The sequence below is a fragment of the Carassius gibelio genome, chromosome A18, assembly GCF_023724105.1.
Source record: "Carassius gibelio isolate Cgi1373 ecotype wild population from Czech Republic chromosome A18, carGib1.2-hapl.c, whole genome shotgun sequence".
Classification (NCBI taxonomy): Eukaryota; Metazoa; Chordata; class Actinopteri; order Cypriniformes; family Cyprinidae; genus Carassius; species Carassius gibelio.
In genome coordinates this window covers 18832428-18847172 of record NC_068388.1, presented here as the reverse complement: position 1 = coordinate 18847172, position 14745 = coordinate 18832428, and the positions used below count along the sequence as shown (strand labels likewise).

Sequence of the window (14745 nt, the reverse complement as noted above, 5' to 3'; positions counted from 1 at the left end):
TGACGGTTTAGAATATGAACACACTATTAACGTCAAGGAGTTTTCCCTTAATAAACTCGAGAGAATAAGGCATCAATATGTGCCTAATAAGTACTAGTAAACAGCCAAAATGCTAGTAATATGCATGCTAATAAGCTATTAGTTACCATTCTAGTTAACCTTTTACTTTATATTTTATTCCTTCAATAGGAACCTATGTCTTATCATCAGTCAGAGGTTATAGCTAATGCTATTAATAGAGTTGGGTCCGAGTCCACCTTTGTCGAGTACGAGTCAAGACCAAGTCCACAAACATCGAGTCCAAGTCCGAGTCCGAGTCCAAAAGGGTTCGAGTTGGACTCAAGTCCGAGTTCTTAAAGGCCGAGTCCGAGTCGAGTCCGCCCGAGTCCAGAAAGTAATTAAATTAAAAAAGATTATAAATTGGTATTGTACATTTTTACATTCTATTAATATTTTAACCTTTCAACCCATTAAACCAATGGCAATATAAAAATGTAATAAAAAAAATACCACTGTTACATCTAGTCATTGCCATTGAACATTTTTATTTTATGTCAACAGAACTAGTTTCCTATCAAAAAAGGTTTCAAAGGTTTTATTGTATTACAAGTGCATGAAAATACAAATGAACCTATTTTATTATTGTATCACACTATATTGTCCTCCAGTTAAAGATGACATTTCAGTTATTTAATGCCTCTCCCCCACATTTGACAGAGGTAAAGTGCAGCCAATGAGGAGATCCTTAATGATGACATTATGAATTTCTTGTTGTCTTGGAGAACTTGCATCATAAAGTTGCATTGCTTGTTTGGTCAGTTCTGGTCTTGCAAATCCTGCAATGCTGAGCTGTGCAGCATCTGTTGGTTGCTGCTGCTGTCTTTGGTACTCGGTTGCATCGGTTTTCGGATCACCAGTACACTGAACCGAAAACCGTTTCTTTCGGAGGCGTCCGATTTGAGAACCGATGAACTGATGATACTGCGCATGCGTGTAATTTTTCAAGTATTTTGTTAAACATCGGAAAGTGTGATAAAACTATATATATATATATATATATATATATATATATATATATATATATATATATATATATATATATATATATATACGTTTTTTTTTTTAGGATAGGGGCTACATGTTTCTAATCTGTATATTGTAGATTATGTATGGGCCAAAGGGGTTTTCAGGGAAGTTGGACAATAATTAAGACTCTAAAGACTCCATGTTTAATATGAATAAGGGATGATTTATGAAATATCTGTACTGTATTTATAGTTAATGATGACAGATTCACAAACTGAGTTTGTAGTAAACAGAACATGAACACGAGTAGAGCAGCTGATGATACTGAACTGCAGCATGTGCCGGTGTCCTGACATTTTATCCTACCGTCAGATTTTCCTACCCGGGTTTTGAGCGATTCTCGTTCTCGAGTCAAGAACCGGTTGTATCAGTTTTCAGATCATCAGTAAACTGAACCGAAAACCGTTTCTTTCGGACGCGTCCGATTCGAGAACCGAGGAGATGATGATACTGCGCATTCGTGATTCAGCATGAAGCCGACTGACTCACAGCGCGTCTGAACCGAACTGATTCTTTTGGTGATTGATTCTGAACTGATTTTGTGCTAATGTAATGAGTGCGGGTAAACCGAGGGCTTTAATGAAGGGCAATCTGACGAAACGTAAGTTCATTTAATAACAAATACATCGCAATGGATTATGTATCCGGTGAACTGTTTTTTTTCAACCGGTTTATTGAATCAAACCGTCCGAAAGAACCGGTTCGCGGAAAAGAATCGAACTTCCCATCACTAATCCACACTGATATCCAGTGAGTGGTGCGTGTGTTTCGTCTGCAAGCATGAGACTTCTGCCTGCCGGTGTGGTGCAGTAAAATGACAGAAGGGGAGACATTCATTAATTTATCATTTCAATTTTATGCTGGTTTTACATGACGTGGACTCGACTGTACTCGGAATATTTTCCGAGTCCAAAATGTTCAAGTCCGTGTCAAGTCCGAGTACAAATTCACCCGAGTGCGTGACAAGTCCGAGTTCATTCAAAATTGGACTCGAGTCCGGACTCGAGTCCGAGTCCAAGTTCGAGTACCCCAACTCTAGCTATTAAATAGGCCTCCTCATGCTAGTTATTCTTTAAGTAGCAATTCTGTTTAGCCCCCTGCAGTCACCTATGCAACAATTTAGGTAAAGCTCAAAGAATAATCGGAGATTATGGTCAGCACTTTGAAATATGCCGCCCCATGCTTGCTAATACTTTAATATTAATAGCATTTTTATCTAGCCCCCTGTAGTTAATCTATCTATGTTACAACCTGAATAAACTGAAACAATAACCAGAGGCTATGGCTAGTAGGGGAGAGTGGGGTAAAGTGAGACATTTTTACATTATCTCCCCTCTAACCGAGCTAAAATTATATATCAGTTAAATTTACACATTTCCCATTAATTCAGGGTATTTCCTAGCAATGGAAATTATTGGACTGTATTCAGGACGAAGGGCAGTGAAAATATGATTGTTTTTTAAAAAGTTGTCTTGTGTCTCACTTTACCCCAGCTTAGGGGTAAACTGAGACAGACCAGAAAAATCGAGGGGGTAAAGTGAACCAGCTCGGGGTAAACTGATCCACTTACTTTTTCCACTCTGAAACTACCATAACAACACATTGTAACAGTTAGAATCTTGACAGCTAGCTTGACAACCACACATTCCAGAACTAATGTCGGACTAGTAACAGAATCATGGGGATTGGTCAATTAAGCACACTCTGAACAAAATCAAAAAGAACATTGGCTAATATAATTCAAAATGTTTTAATTAACATTCAAATGACAGATAGAACCAGTTAGATTAGAACACAGTCTGGGGGTCAGAACACAGGACCCTTAGAGCCAGCTAGTGTCTGGGGGGTCAGAGCAAAGGACAATCAGACCCAGCTAGAACAGCCTGGGACTCAGAACACAGGATTAGACCCACCTGGATTAGAACATCAGCCTACTGTCATACTTTACAACTAGGCTTACTCTACATTCCAGCCCTGAAGGTAACAGGGAAAGATGCTCTCTCCGTGTGGTTCCTCCAGGCCTTTTAGGTTGAGGCAGCTTCTTCACCACATCACTTTTAGGAACATGTGCCACATCATTTTCCTTTATAGCAAATGTGGGTCTCTCCCACTCTTTTGTGTTTCCCTGGATTCTTCTGAGAAATTGTGCAAGTATTTCGTCATCCTCAACTTTCTCAACCATGCCAATGTAACGGACACTCCTGAGTTTGGTTGCAAAGTTAACTATGACAAAGTCACCCAGGGACAGATCTGTGTTTCCTGGATCACTTCTCTCATCCTCAGAGCTCTCTTCATCAGACATATTATCAATTGGGACATCACTCTCCTCAGAGCTGCTTACTATGATTTTTTTTGGTTGCTTTCTTTTTCGGTTTTCCCTTTTCTTTACTATTTTGCTTTTTCCCTGCCAGTTTCTTTTGACTTTCTTTATAAGCCTGATTTTACTTTCCCTTTCTCTTTTTTCTTTATGAATCTTAGGAGGCTCGACTTGTCAATATTTCTATCCCTTGCAGCTGCTCTTATAGATTTCTTTCCTTCCTTGACCTCAGTGGCTGCACTCTCCATCTCCTCTAGGGGTGTTTTGCCCCAGGTTGTCTTCCTGGTGTATTGCCTTGGCATGATGGCTTTTCTACAATGTTTAGAACATTAAAAATAAAACATATGTAATGTAATATTACATTAAAATATGTTTAATACTAAACTTAACATATTTCTCATGTCTCACTTTACCCCACAGCATTTGTCTCACTTTACCCCACTGCCACATTTTAGATAAAAATTATCTCTCTTAGCAATTCAGGCTAATCTTCAGCTAGCATCATCACATGGTTTTATATGTTGGTAGTTCATCAACATGTATGATATAAGTTTTTCTACCTGAATCAATTTGCATTGGCACAACAGTTGATTAAGTTGACATCAAGAAAATGTACTTTTACATGCAAAAAAAAATATTTTTATGAAAAAAACATGCTTACCACAGCACCATGAGGTCCTCTCCTTCATGGCCAAGGGGAAATGGGAGAGACTTGAAAACAGATCTTCAACAGATCCCTGGAGTTGTGTGAAGTGCCTTCCTGCTTCAAACGCTCCACCATCATCCCCATCCCAAAGAAACCCAAGATAGCAGAACTTAACGACTACAGACCTGTGGCTCTAACGTCTGTCGTCATGAAGTCGTTTGAAAAACTGGTTCTGGCTTATCTGAAGGACATCACTGGACCCTTACTGGACCCCCTCCAGTTTGCTTACCGAGCAAACAGGTCCATGGATGATGCAATCAACATGGGATTGCACTTCATCCTGCAACACCTGGACAAAACAGGGACTTACGTATGTGAGGATCCTATTTGTGGACTTTAGTTCGGCATTCAACACCATCATCCCAACAGCCCTTCAGACCAAACTGACCCAGCTCTCTGTTCCTAGCTCTATCTGTCAGTGGATCACCAGCTTTCTGACAGATAGGCAACAGCTAGTGAGACTGGGGAAATTCACATCAAACAGCTGCTCCACCAACACTGGTGCCCCTCAGGGATGTGTTCTCTCCCCTCTGCTTTTCTCCCTGTACACCAACGACTGCACCTCTAAAGACCCCTCTGTCAAGCTCCTAAAGTTTGAAGACGACACTACAGTCATCGGCCTCATCCAGGACGGTGATGAGTCTGCTTACAGACAAGAGGTTGAGCAGCTGGCTGTGTGGTGCAGTCTTAACAACCTGGAGCTGAACACGCTCAAAACAGTGGAGATGATTGTGGACTTTAGGAGAAACCCACCTGCACTTTCCCCACTCACCATCATGAACAGCACTGTGACTGCAGTGGAGTCATTCAGATTCCTGGGAACCACCATCTCTCAGGACCTGAAGTGGGACAATCACATTGACTCCATTGTTAAAAAGGCCCAGCAAAGGTTGTATTTCCTTTGCCAGCTGAGGAAGTTTAACTTGCCACAGGAGCTGCTGAAACAGTTCTACTCGGCCGTCATTGAGTCTGTCCTCTGTACTTCAATAACTGTCTGGTTTGGTTCAGCAACAAAATCAGACATCAGAAGACTACAGAGAACTGTTCGGACTGCTGAAAGGATTATTGGTGCTCCCCTGCCCACCCTTCAAGAACTGTATACATCCAGAGTGAGGAAAAGGGCTCAGAAAATCACTTTGGATCCCTCACATCCAAGTCACCCCATCTTTGAACTTTTGCCATCTGGCCGGCGCCTCAGAGCCGCAAACACCAGAACAGCAAGGCACAAGAACAGTTTCTTCCCCCAGGCAATCTACCTCATGAACAGTTAAATGTTCCCTACTTATGCTTATAAACGTGCAATATCCTTATATTTATTTGTTAACCCTCCATCCTAGAACATTCCTGCATCTCACTCAATCCTATTCCATTATCATTTATAGCACAATTGTTTATACACTTATTTATTTGCCAATTTGTAAATGTTTTTTTTTTTTTTTTTTTTTTGTCTGTGTGTTGTTGTCTCTGTGTACTGGAAGCTTATGTCACTAAAACAAATTCCTTGTATGCGTAAGCATACTTGGCAATAAAGCTCTTTCTGATTCTGATTCTGATTCTGATAATGATCACATGACCACAAATGTATTCCGTTGCCTAGATACAGGGGGTGTCTCACATTACCCGATGTCTCACATTAGCCCGTTCTCCCCTACTATGAAGTATACCACCCCATGCTTGCTAGTACCCCAGTAGTATTTTTGTCTTGCCCCCCAGATTTAATGCAACTGCATAAAAACTTAAAGTCAAGCATACTGTGAGAAATGCCCCCATGCTCCATCTAACCTGAGATCTAGTTAACCCTGGACACATATTTGCAGGAAGATATAACTTCACTTATTCAAATTGAGAAAATAATTTTAGGGTAAGTCATAATAATATCAAATGTAACAGTTTATTATTAGTCATGCAAAGATGTATTATGCCAACTTCATAGTTTAATTCAGAGATAATCAATACAAGACAATCAAATTCTCAAAGGAAAATCTATTAGTAAAAGATGCATACCTGACTTCCGAAAGAAGTGTAATGAAAACACTCTACACTGTGGGCTCATCTAGCATCGGAAGTCTTTTGCAACTTTTCCTTAAGTACTCAGACCAAAACAAAACATCCTGCATGAAAGACATTGAGAAACAGTACACCTTTTACTGTGAACAGAATATCTCTAAACTTGTATAATCTGTATAACCTTTTTCTTTACTACTTATAAGAATGAGACCATTGTACCAGTTGCACTGAGGCTTTCCAAACATGACTGTGAATGTTACTTGCATTCATGTAGAACATTAAATTTTGCAACTGACCATTCTGAGTGAGCTGGGTGAATGGAAGGATGGGTAAAGAGAAGTATAAGGAACAAATGTGAAGGAATGATAGGTGGGAAAGAAAGTTTCCTGACTTATCTTAGTGAGATGTGGAAACAGATGCTGTATGTTAATACACTGTTTGTATTGTCTGTATCTCAGGAGACCAAAGTGTCTGAGGTTCTTCCATCCTTACTGAAGACCTAAGTCATCATATCCTGACAAATTAAAATTAAACAATATGGGTTAGAAATGACTATATATATATAACTATAACAGGGAAACATTACTATCCTAAACATGCTAGTGAGTGTATTTTGTTTATAATCTGATCATAATTAGTAATGAAAATTCTTATTCTGTTGCAGTGGCAGAAAAGGCAGCAGCGGGAGAACCAAGGGGAACATACAGTCACAACGGACATTAACACTTACAGTTGTAACAGTTGTAGTAGTAAGTTTTGCATTAATGTCAGGAGTAGATGAAACAGTAGTAGGAGCAGCAGCTGGAGTGTGTGTTTTACATTCACTGTGGGAAGAAGAAGAAAGAAGAGGACCAATAGCAGTAGCAGTAACAGGACTAACAGGAGGCATAGCAGGAATAGTAGCAATGTTGCGATCAATGGCACAAGAACACTTAATAACAGAAGCAGCAATAGTTGCAGTGATAGTAGGAGCTGCAATAGTAGCAATAGCAAAAAAACAATTGCAAAGCGTTATCAAAATATAAAGTGTTTGATAGATAAATTGAAACTCTAGAGTAACTCTAGTAGCAACAGCAGGGATTCTATAAAAATGGGCAATAAATTCAATACAGTCTGTAAAAGATAAAATCATTAGAACAATGTCACAAATAAAAGCAGCAGCACAATGGATTATAAAAGCAGCACAAAGTGTATTCGGCACATTAGCATCATTTGGAGCATCAGGATTAGCAGTGACAGCAGCAGGGATATTCGCATCAGTTGCATTAGCATTAGCAGCAGCATCAGGATTAGCAACAATAGGAATTTGAAAGTGTAAAGTCGTGTTTTTTAAACGCAGATAGGGGAGAACGGGTTGAGCAGGATTAGCATCTGGGTTAATCTGAGGATTACTGGGACTCGTTCTAGTACTTGCGGAAGGAGAAGCAATTTTGGATTGCACTGGAGAGGACAATCGCAATCAGTGCTACCAATTTCTGTTTTATTGCTTTATGTTTTATTTTGCTTTCTTGTTACTTCTGTGGGCGTATTTAGATTTTGTTGTTTGTTGCTTTTTCTCTCTCTGTTAATATGGTTTTTGCTGCACTATACCGCTCTAAGAAAAACATGTTCATAAAGAAGAAGGCCAGTGTAAAGGTTATGGACCTGGGTCCCGTTTCCCAAAAGCTTCGTAAGCCTAAATAGTTCGTAAAAATGATCATACGACTGATCTTAATATTACAGTCTGTTTCACCAAAAGCATCGTAACTTAAGTAGCACTTGAAAATCATCGTAGACCTCCGAGTGCTCCGGAGTAATCGTAAAGTCCTAAATGCATAGTAATTAGACAGATTTATGCAGATAAATAATTAAACAGGGCAGAACAAATAGAAATACACATCTAAATTAAATGACTGAAAAAATAATAATAAAATAAGTACTAGGAAATATGCTTCAAAGACTGGGGGAAAAATCTGTCAATGACTTGCTGACGTGCATGAAAACCAGCTACTGCATGTATTGGACCCGGAAATAACGTATCTCTCTCTCTCTCTCTCTCTCTCTCTCTCTCTCTCTCTCTCTATATATATATATATATATATACTATATATAAAGTATATTATATATTATCAGTGTTGGGTATAGTTACTTTTGAAAGTAGTTAGTTAGGTTACAACGTTACCATCAATTAAAAGTAATCAGTTATGATACAGCGTTACCTATTCATAAAAGTAACGCGTTAGAGTACTCATGCGTTACCAAAAATTAAAAGCCGTTTGCAGCGGCTCACGCATGACAGACACAGCCCCCGGCCCCTTTAAATGCACCTAGAAGTCGTGACTCCCGACAATGAATAACGTCAGTCATCCGACTAAATTAACACTGCAGGATAACAATAACAGGAAAGACAGTCAGCAATCGGCTATTCAACATGGCGTTTTATTTATTTATTATCACAGAACATATTATTAATCAAAATTCGCACCTAACGTTACCCAGCCCGGGTAGCCTAGGCTACTGTATATTATGAGCACCACAAGATAACTCCTGATTTTTCTTTAACTTTAAATAATGCAGTTATCAAAGTACAAGTATGCTTACTTGTAAACACAACCTTAAACAGGCTTGCAGATTTAAATCCATTTAGAAATGATGAACAACCAGCCAGCCAGCGATCTAACAGAAATTAACAGCTGTCTGTCAAACAAAAATGATAACAAACCGAATTAAATCCTTCACTGCCACACAGGCAAATGACAAATCGCTTAATAGCCGAACTAATTATTATTAAAGTGTCACTCACAGTCACAAGCCTAAATTCGCTTTAACACAGTCCTCTTATATTTACTCTTCAAAGTAGTGATTAAAACGTAGCGTTAAATTTGAGGTAGAATTTTTGGCGGTCGACAGAAGCTTTTCACCAAAGCAGAGTGTGCATTTTACCGTTATGTTCTTTTCTTTTTCGTTGACAAATTGAAAACAATGTGCGTACTTCCATAAACCAAACGCTGTCCTCTCTGCTATCTTGCCGGGAGTTCGAAAAAAAACAAAAACCCACACACACACAGGGTCAGGCGCAGGGCACAGACGCATCACAGCCATTGACTTTACAATCACAGAGCTTCGGCTCCGCTGATACATCCGCAGGTGGCACAGTAGACCTAGGCATAGTGTCTGACAAAAAGCAGGCTGCAGTCGGGATTTTCCTTTCCTTAAAATAACGAAGTTACTGATTACTTACGCACGAAACTAACGCGTTAAGTTACAAATTTCAGGAAAAAAGTAATTAGAGTACTCTAACGCACAACACTATTATTATGTAAAGTATAATATTATAGACTATAATATATTATATTATAATATTGTACTATAGCATAGTTATTATATACAAGTATATATATCTGGAACACAGCATTTTGGTTAACGTTTCAATAAACGATCAGGCTTCTACAATAACGAACCATAAGGTGACATTTCAGCACATGACAAACGGATACTGGGATAGTGACTCCTAAGTAGCACTTAAAACACAGCTACGTGCGAATGCTTTAAATGCATTTTTAGGAAACACACGTGAAACAATAACTAACAATCGTAAAATAATGCTCGCCCTTTTTTTCTTTTTTACTACAACCATTTCTGTTTTAAAAAATAAGGAGGTGGTTCCATTTTCTTTTTCTCATGTTTATGCGAGTTAAACTAGAGACTTTAAAGGAACCAGGAAATTTATATTTGGTTCTTGTCTGGAAATTTGAAAATCAAATTTTATTTGTCATACACAGGGCCATGGTGTGAAATGTTTCTGCAAGAGAGGATAAATATTTATACAATAATAAAGAGAAATCTCTTCCCTTACCACGACAAAAAGAAGAGTCCATTATTAGGATAGTTGAGATCCTTCATGATATTCCTGGCTTTGGTCATTTGTTAATCATTTGTTGTAGATGGACTACAGGACAGGGATGTCATTGAGAATGATACTTTCAATTGTTAACTGACAGATTTCAATGGCAGAAAATCACATTGTGTTTGATACAAACCAACTTGACAATTCTTTCTAAAAGTCCACTGAAAACATGTCTTCTTACATTTTGCCATAGAAAGTGTATATTGAAGATACATGTTATTTGGCATAAATTTCTAGACAATTTAAATAAAGTGATAATGAAATAATAAAAAAAAGTATATAAAATGTATATGTAAAATAAACAAATCTGAGGATTTTATTGCTCCCCTTGTTTTCCTTATGCCTGTGTCACTTAAAGTCGTTTTCTGATTTTATTGTTGTTTGCAATAACACATTGCAGCATTTGTATTTTACATGGTCTGTTGTTGGAGTAACATTACCTGGGTGAGAAATCCCAACTAATGAACTTGAAATGATACTGTCACTATGTTTGAATCCATTTAGCAGGAGATCATTTATTGAGAAGCAAATAATTTTATTATATGAAATAACCGAAAACCAACACAATTTTTTGGATATTACAAGAAAATCCCCTGGATGACAACCAGGTACTATAATCTAAATCATTTGCATATTGCCATGATAAAACATGAGCGTGCACCTACACATATTCAAAGTTTAGTTAAAGCTTAAAACATTTGTCAGTGCACCCATAGACCTAGGTGAACAAAGGTGTCTGAACAGCAACAGAGCAACACATCAAACGTGTTAAAAAGAACAGGGATGCATTGAAAAGGCTAATAGACGTTGTCAACTACCTTGGGACACAGGAAAAGGCATTTTGGGGGCATTCAGAAGGAGAAAACTCTGACAGCTGTGGGAATTATGTGGAGCTTGTTGATTTTCTGATGTAAGTATTGACCAATCTGCCACTTCATTAGCACAACATGTTTTTTTTTCTGCCATAGTGGAGATGTAATGTGGCTTCAAGCTCATCAGCCAAACATACGATGGCCCAATGCCAGGTGAACAAAGGCTTGCATGCAAAAGTTCAGGAACAATACCCCTGTGCAAGTTTTGTGCATTGCTGTGCTCATTTAATGTTTTATCAAGATTGCAGCAATTTGAAAGGCTGCAATATATATATATATATATATTTTCAGTTTGAATGGCCTAGCCTCCTTCACAACCTCAGCCAAGTTTACTCAGGCCTTGGATAACATCGTAAAGAGCCAATTTTCCAAAGCTGCACCAAAGCGATGGAACGATGTATCTCCTTTAGTCAACACTGCCAAAGAGAAATGTGTATTTTTGATTGAGCTCTTTGACAAGATCGTGAACAACCTATTGGATTGGGACAAAAAATCCATTCTGTCAGCTGGGGGATTTTTGCATTATTTTCAAACTACCAAATGAATTTTTCTGTTGGAGCTTTTTTCTGATGTTCACTCATACAGATGTGCTTTTCAACATCCTTCAATCTAAGGGCTTTGTCTAGGGGAAATCAATCAAACAGTGCACTTGCAAAGACAATGAGAAGAGTTTGACTGCATGCACTTGTAGAGAAAAATGAAGGTGTAAACTGAGGTGCTGACAAGAAGGAACAATATCAAGATCTGTTTTTCAACATTTTAGACGACATTAAATTGCATATGCAGAAGAGACTTTCTTCCCTGGAGAAATTGGCATTTCTTAGCCTTGCTGATATTTTCTAAAATTGTGGAGTATGATAAAACCTTTCTAGACACTGCATTAAACTCTTTGAAATCATGCTCCTTTGCACAGTGAGATAAACGTATTATATGCATCTTCTGGACTTGCAACTTCTCTGATTTGTCCTTGTTCATGGTTCCACTGGCCTTTGTAGAGGCATGACCCAACTGGACAAACCCTTAGAGTTTTCAAACAGTGCCATCTATTTTATCAGTAGAAAGAACATTTTCTGCATTGAAAAGGATGAAAACATTTGAACACAATGCTACAGGACAACAGCGCTTGAATGGCCTTGCTGCACTAACTGAAGACGTCCGGCAGCTTCTATGAAAAGATCAGATGTTCACAAAGACGGATCTGAGAATTCATTTAATTTACAAAGGTAGGAAATGTGATTTTAAATTGACACCTGCCACAGTTTCTTATGATTTTGAACACTCTTTGATTTTGGTGGGATGGGATTAAATGAATATATACATATTAATTTAAAAGTATTCATTTTAAAATATGTTTGGTGATGTTTCACTACTTCATTTTCACTTCAGTGCCCTTTTTGTCATTTTCATCCTCCTGCAGTTTCCCATAGGTCATGTGATTTACTGAAAAGCAGCATCTTACAGATGCCTTTTAGATTCATGACTCATCTGGGTAAATGTATAAGACCACAGCATACTGTTCAGCGTTCTTTCATCAGTCGGGTGATTCAAGAATCCAAAACAAATCTGTTGTATGGTCCAGATTCTAGTTTTTATATTTACTACACATAATTGAATGATTTGGATTTTAAAAAATCATTACTTTCACAAACAGCAATTCATAACACACAAACACACACACAGATTTGCTCAGCTATCTCAATGGGGACATTGCATAAATGTCTGTTGTTTTTACATACCCACATTCTTACAGAAATCATTTTGAATTTGTAAAATAATTTAAAAAAAAATGAGGATGGGAGATTTTTAAAGGTTTACTTCACTTCTGGATACAAATTTTTCCCCAAAATATGGTTAAGAATGTACACACACACACACACACACACACACGCACACACACACACACACACACACACACACACACACACACACACACACACACACAAGCATGAGCACAAACATATGCATGTTTAAAGGTAATTTTATAGATATAATATATAATTCTTTTATTTAAGATCTGAATCTGAAAGACAAAAATACATGGTATGATTGAAACATTTCTTGCACTACATCATAATGTTTTGCACAACAGGCATCACATGTGCAGTAAATTGAAAGTTCAATTTAAATATTAAATAAATGATGACAAAAAAAAGTAAATATGTAAACACTAAGCTAGTTAGATATTTGTTTTTCTATTGCAACACTTCCGATTAAAGTGGTTTGGTAACAGTACAAAGAAAGAAGTAATTGAACAAAACTCATTTTCTTCCAGTTGTGGTGGAAAAACACAGTGCTCTTCAAACATTCTTGTAGTTATTAACTTGAATTTTGTGAAAAAAAAAAAAAAAAAAAGAAAAAAGACAAGGTCAGTGGATTTCATTTTTCCTCCAACAGGTTTGCTCACACCATGCCGAACGTCTGGACATAAGCCTAAATGAAAACTCAACCATCTGTTGTTTAAAACCTAACAATGTTGAAGTACTGACGATTCATTGGTGTGTATTTTTAGGAAAGGGGCATTCCTTCTGTGCATGTGTGTGTGTGTGTGTGTGTGTGTCTCGGTGCATTAGTGGGCTTCTGTATTTTTAATTCCCACACAAGCAGATGACAGATTTCTATTTAGTAAGCCACTATGCTGGATTAAAATCAGTATAGGCTTGACTAAACTAGATTAAATTAGCATCTGGGAGAGAAAGGGGGGTCGGCAGGTGACTCTGTGAATGACTTCAGCTCATACGCAGCACCACTGTCCACTTCCATGGATTTACGGGAGAAAAGGAGCCGAATGTCCCGATGGAGGTAGATCTTTCCAGATTTGGAGCTCTGGAACCTGAGAGAGAGAGAGAGAGAGAGGAAGAAAGAGCAAACAGTTAATAAGAGTCACTAATAAGAGTCACTAAAACAACTGATCAGATATGTTTTGGTAATGTTTGAACCATAACAGTTTCCTTGTCTTCCTCAAGGGGGCGTTTGATGGCTCAGAAAGTTGAATCCTTTGTAGCTCCATTCAAAAGAGGCACAAAAGGGGTCTTTGTCAAACTCAAAAGCACTTATTTCACATGCACTGTAACTTCAAGCACTTTTTGACTAAATATCACCATCAGACAACCTTTCATTCCAATTGCAATCCAATCTAATATAACAAATAGACGGTTTCAACGGCATCAACATAAACAAACGCTACTGCGCATGAGCGCTTTTGTGGACCTAACTTAACTTCCGGTAGACTCCAAATAGAATCAATAACAACAGCCAAGTCCCTCTAGAGTAGATATTTTTTGATAACAAACAAAATATGTTTGCTGCGTGGATCAGGCGGACTTAATGAAAATGCAAATTCATTCTTTGCCAGCAGGAGATGTTTTAAACATAGACATAAAGCGCGAGAAATAGAGGTTTCCCCAGTAGCAGCTGTAAACGAAGCAGAGCTGGTACGCTCACACGCTGCTTTATCAGGCATATAATATGCAAGTCCTGCTTCAGAAATACAGCGATATAAAAACAACTGTGCCTCGTTTTGATATTTAAACATAAATGTAAGGAATTATTATTATTAAACGTGCAGTACGTTACGTAATGTTACGTTACTCATGTTTATTTAACGAAGCCTTTTTGAAAATCTATCAGTTTTAAAATTGTGGCGAGTCTCCAAAAATAAATAAATGTATAAGAAACACATCCCGCAGCACGTACAACGACCTGAGCCCAACTTCAGTTTACTCATCACCTTGGCTTTAACTGCGTTTGTAGATGGCACCGCAGCCAGACCGATATAACACAGACCGGAAGTTAACTTAGGTCCAGGCGCGTGCACCCGATGAAACCGTCTATATACTTACTTCATGTGAACTTGTTTTTCTACATCTAAACA

The 14745-nt window shown here is 38.0% G+C and overlaps 1 protein-coding gene across 1 annotated transcript in view; it reads right to left on the bottom strand.

Moving 5' to 3' along the window:
* Positions 1-12836: 12836 nt before the first annotated feature.
* Positions 12837-14745, bottom strand: part of LOC127933975 (protein FAM214A) — a 32358-nt gene continuing 30449 nt past the window's right edge. The window contains exon 12 of the mRNA XM_052531103.1: positions 12837-13704. Within this exon, the coding sequence (XP_052387063.1) occupies positions 13551-13704 (154 nt within the window). The 3' untranslated portion in view covers positions 12837-13550. The remainder of the gene's footprint in view (positions 13705-14745) is intronic.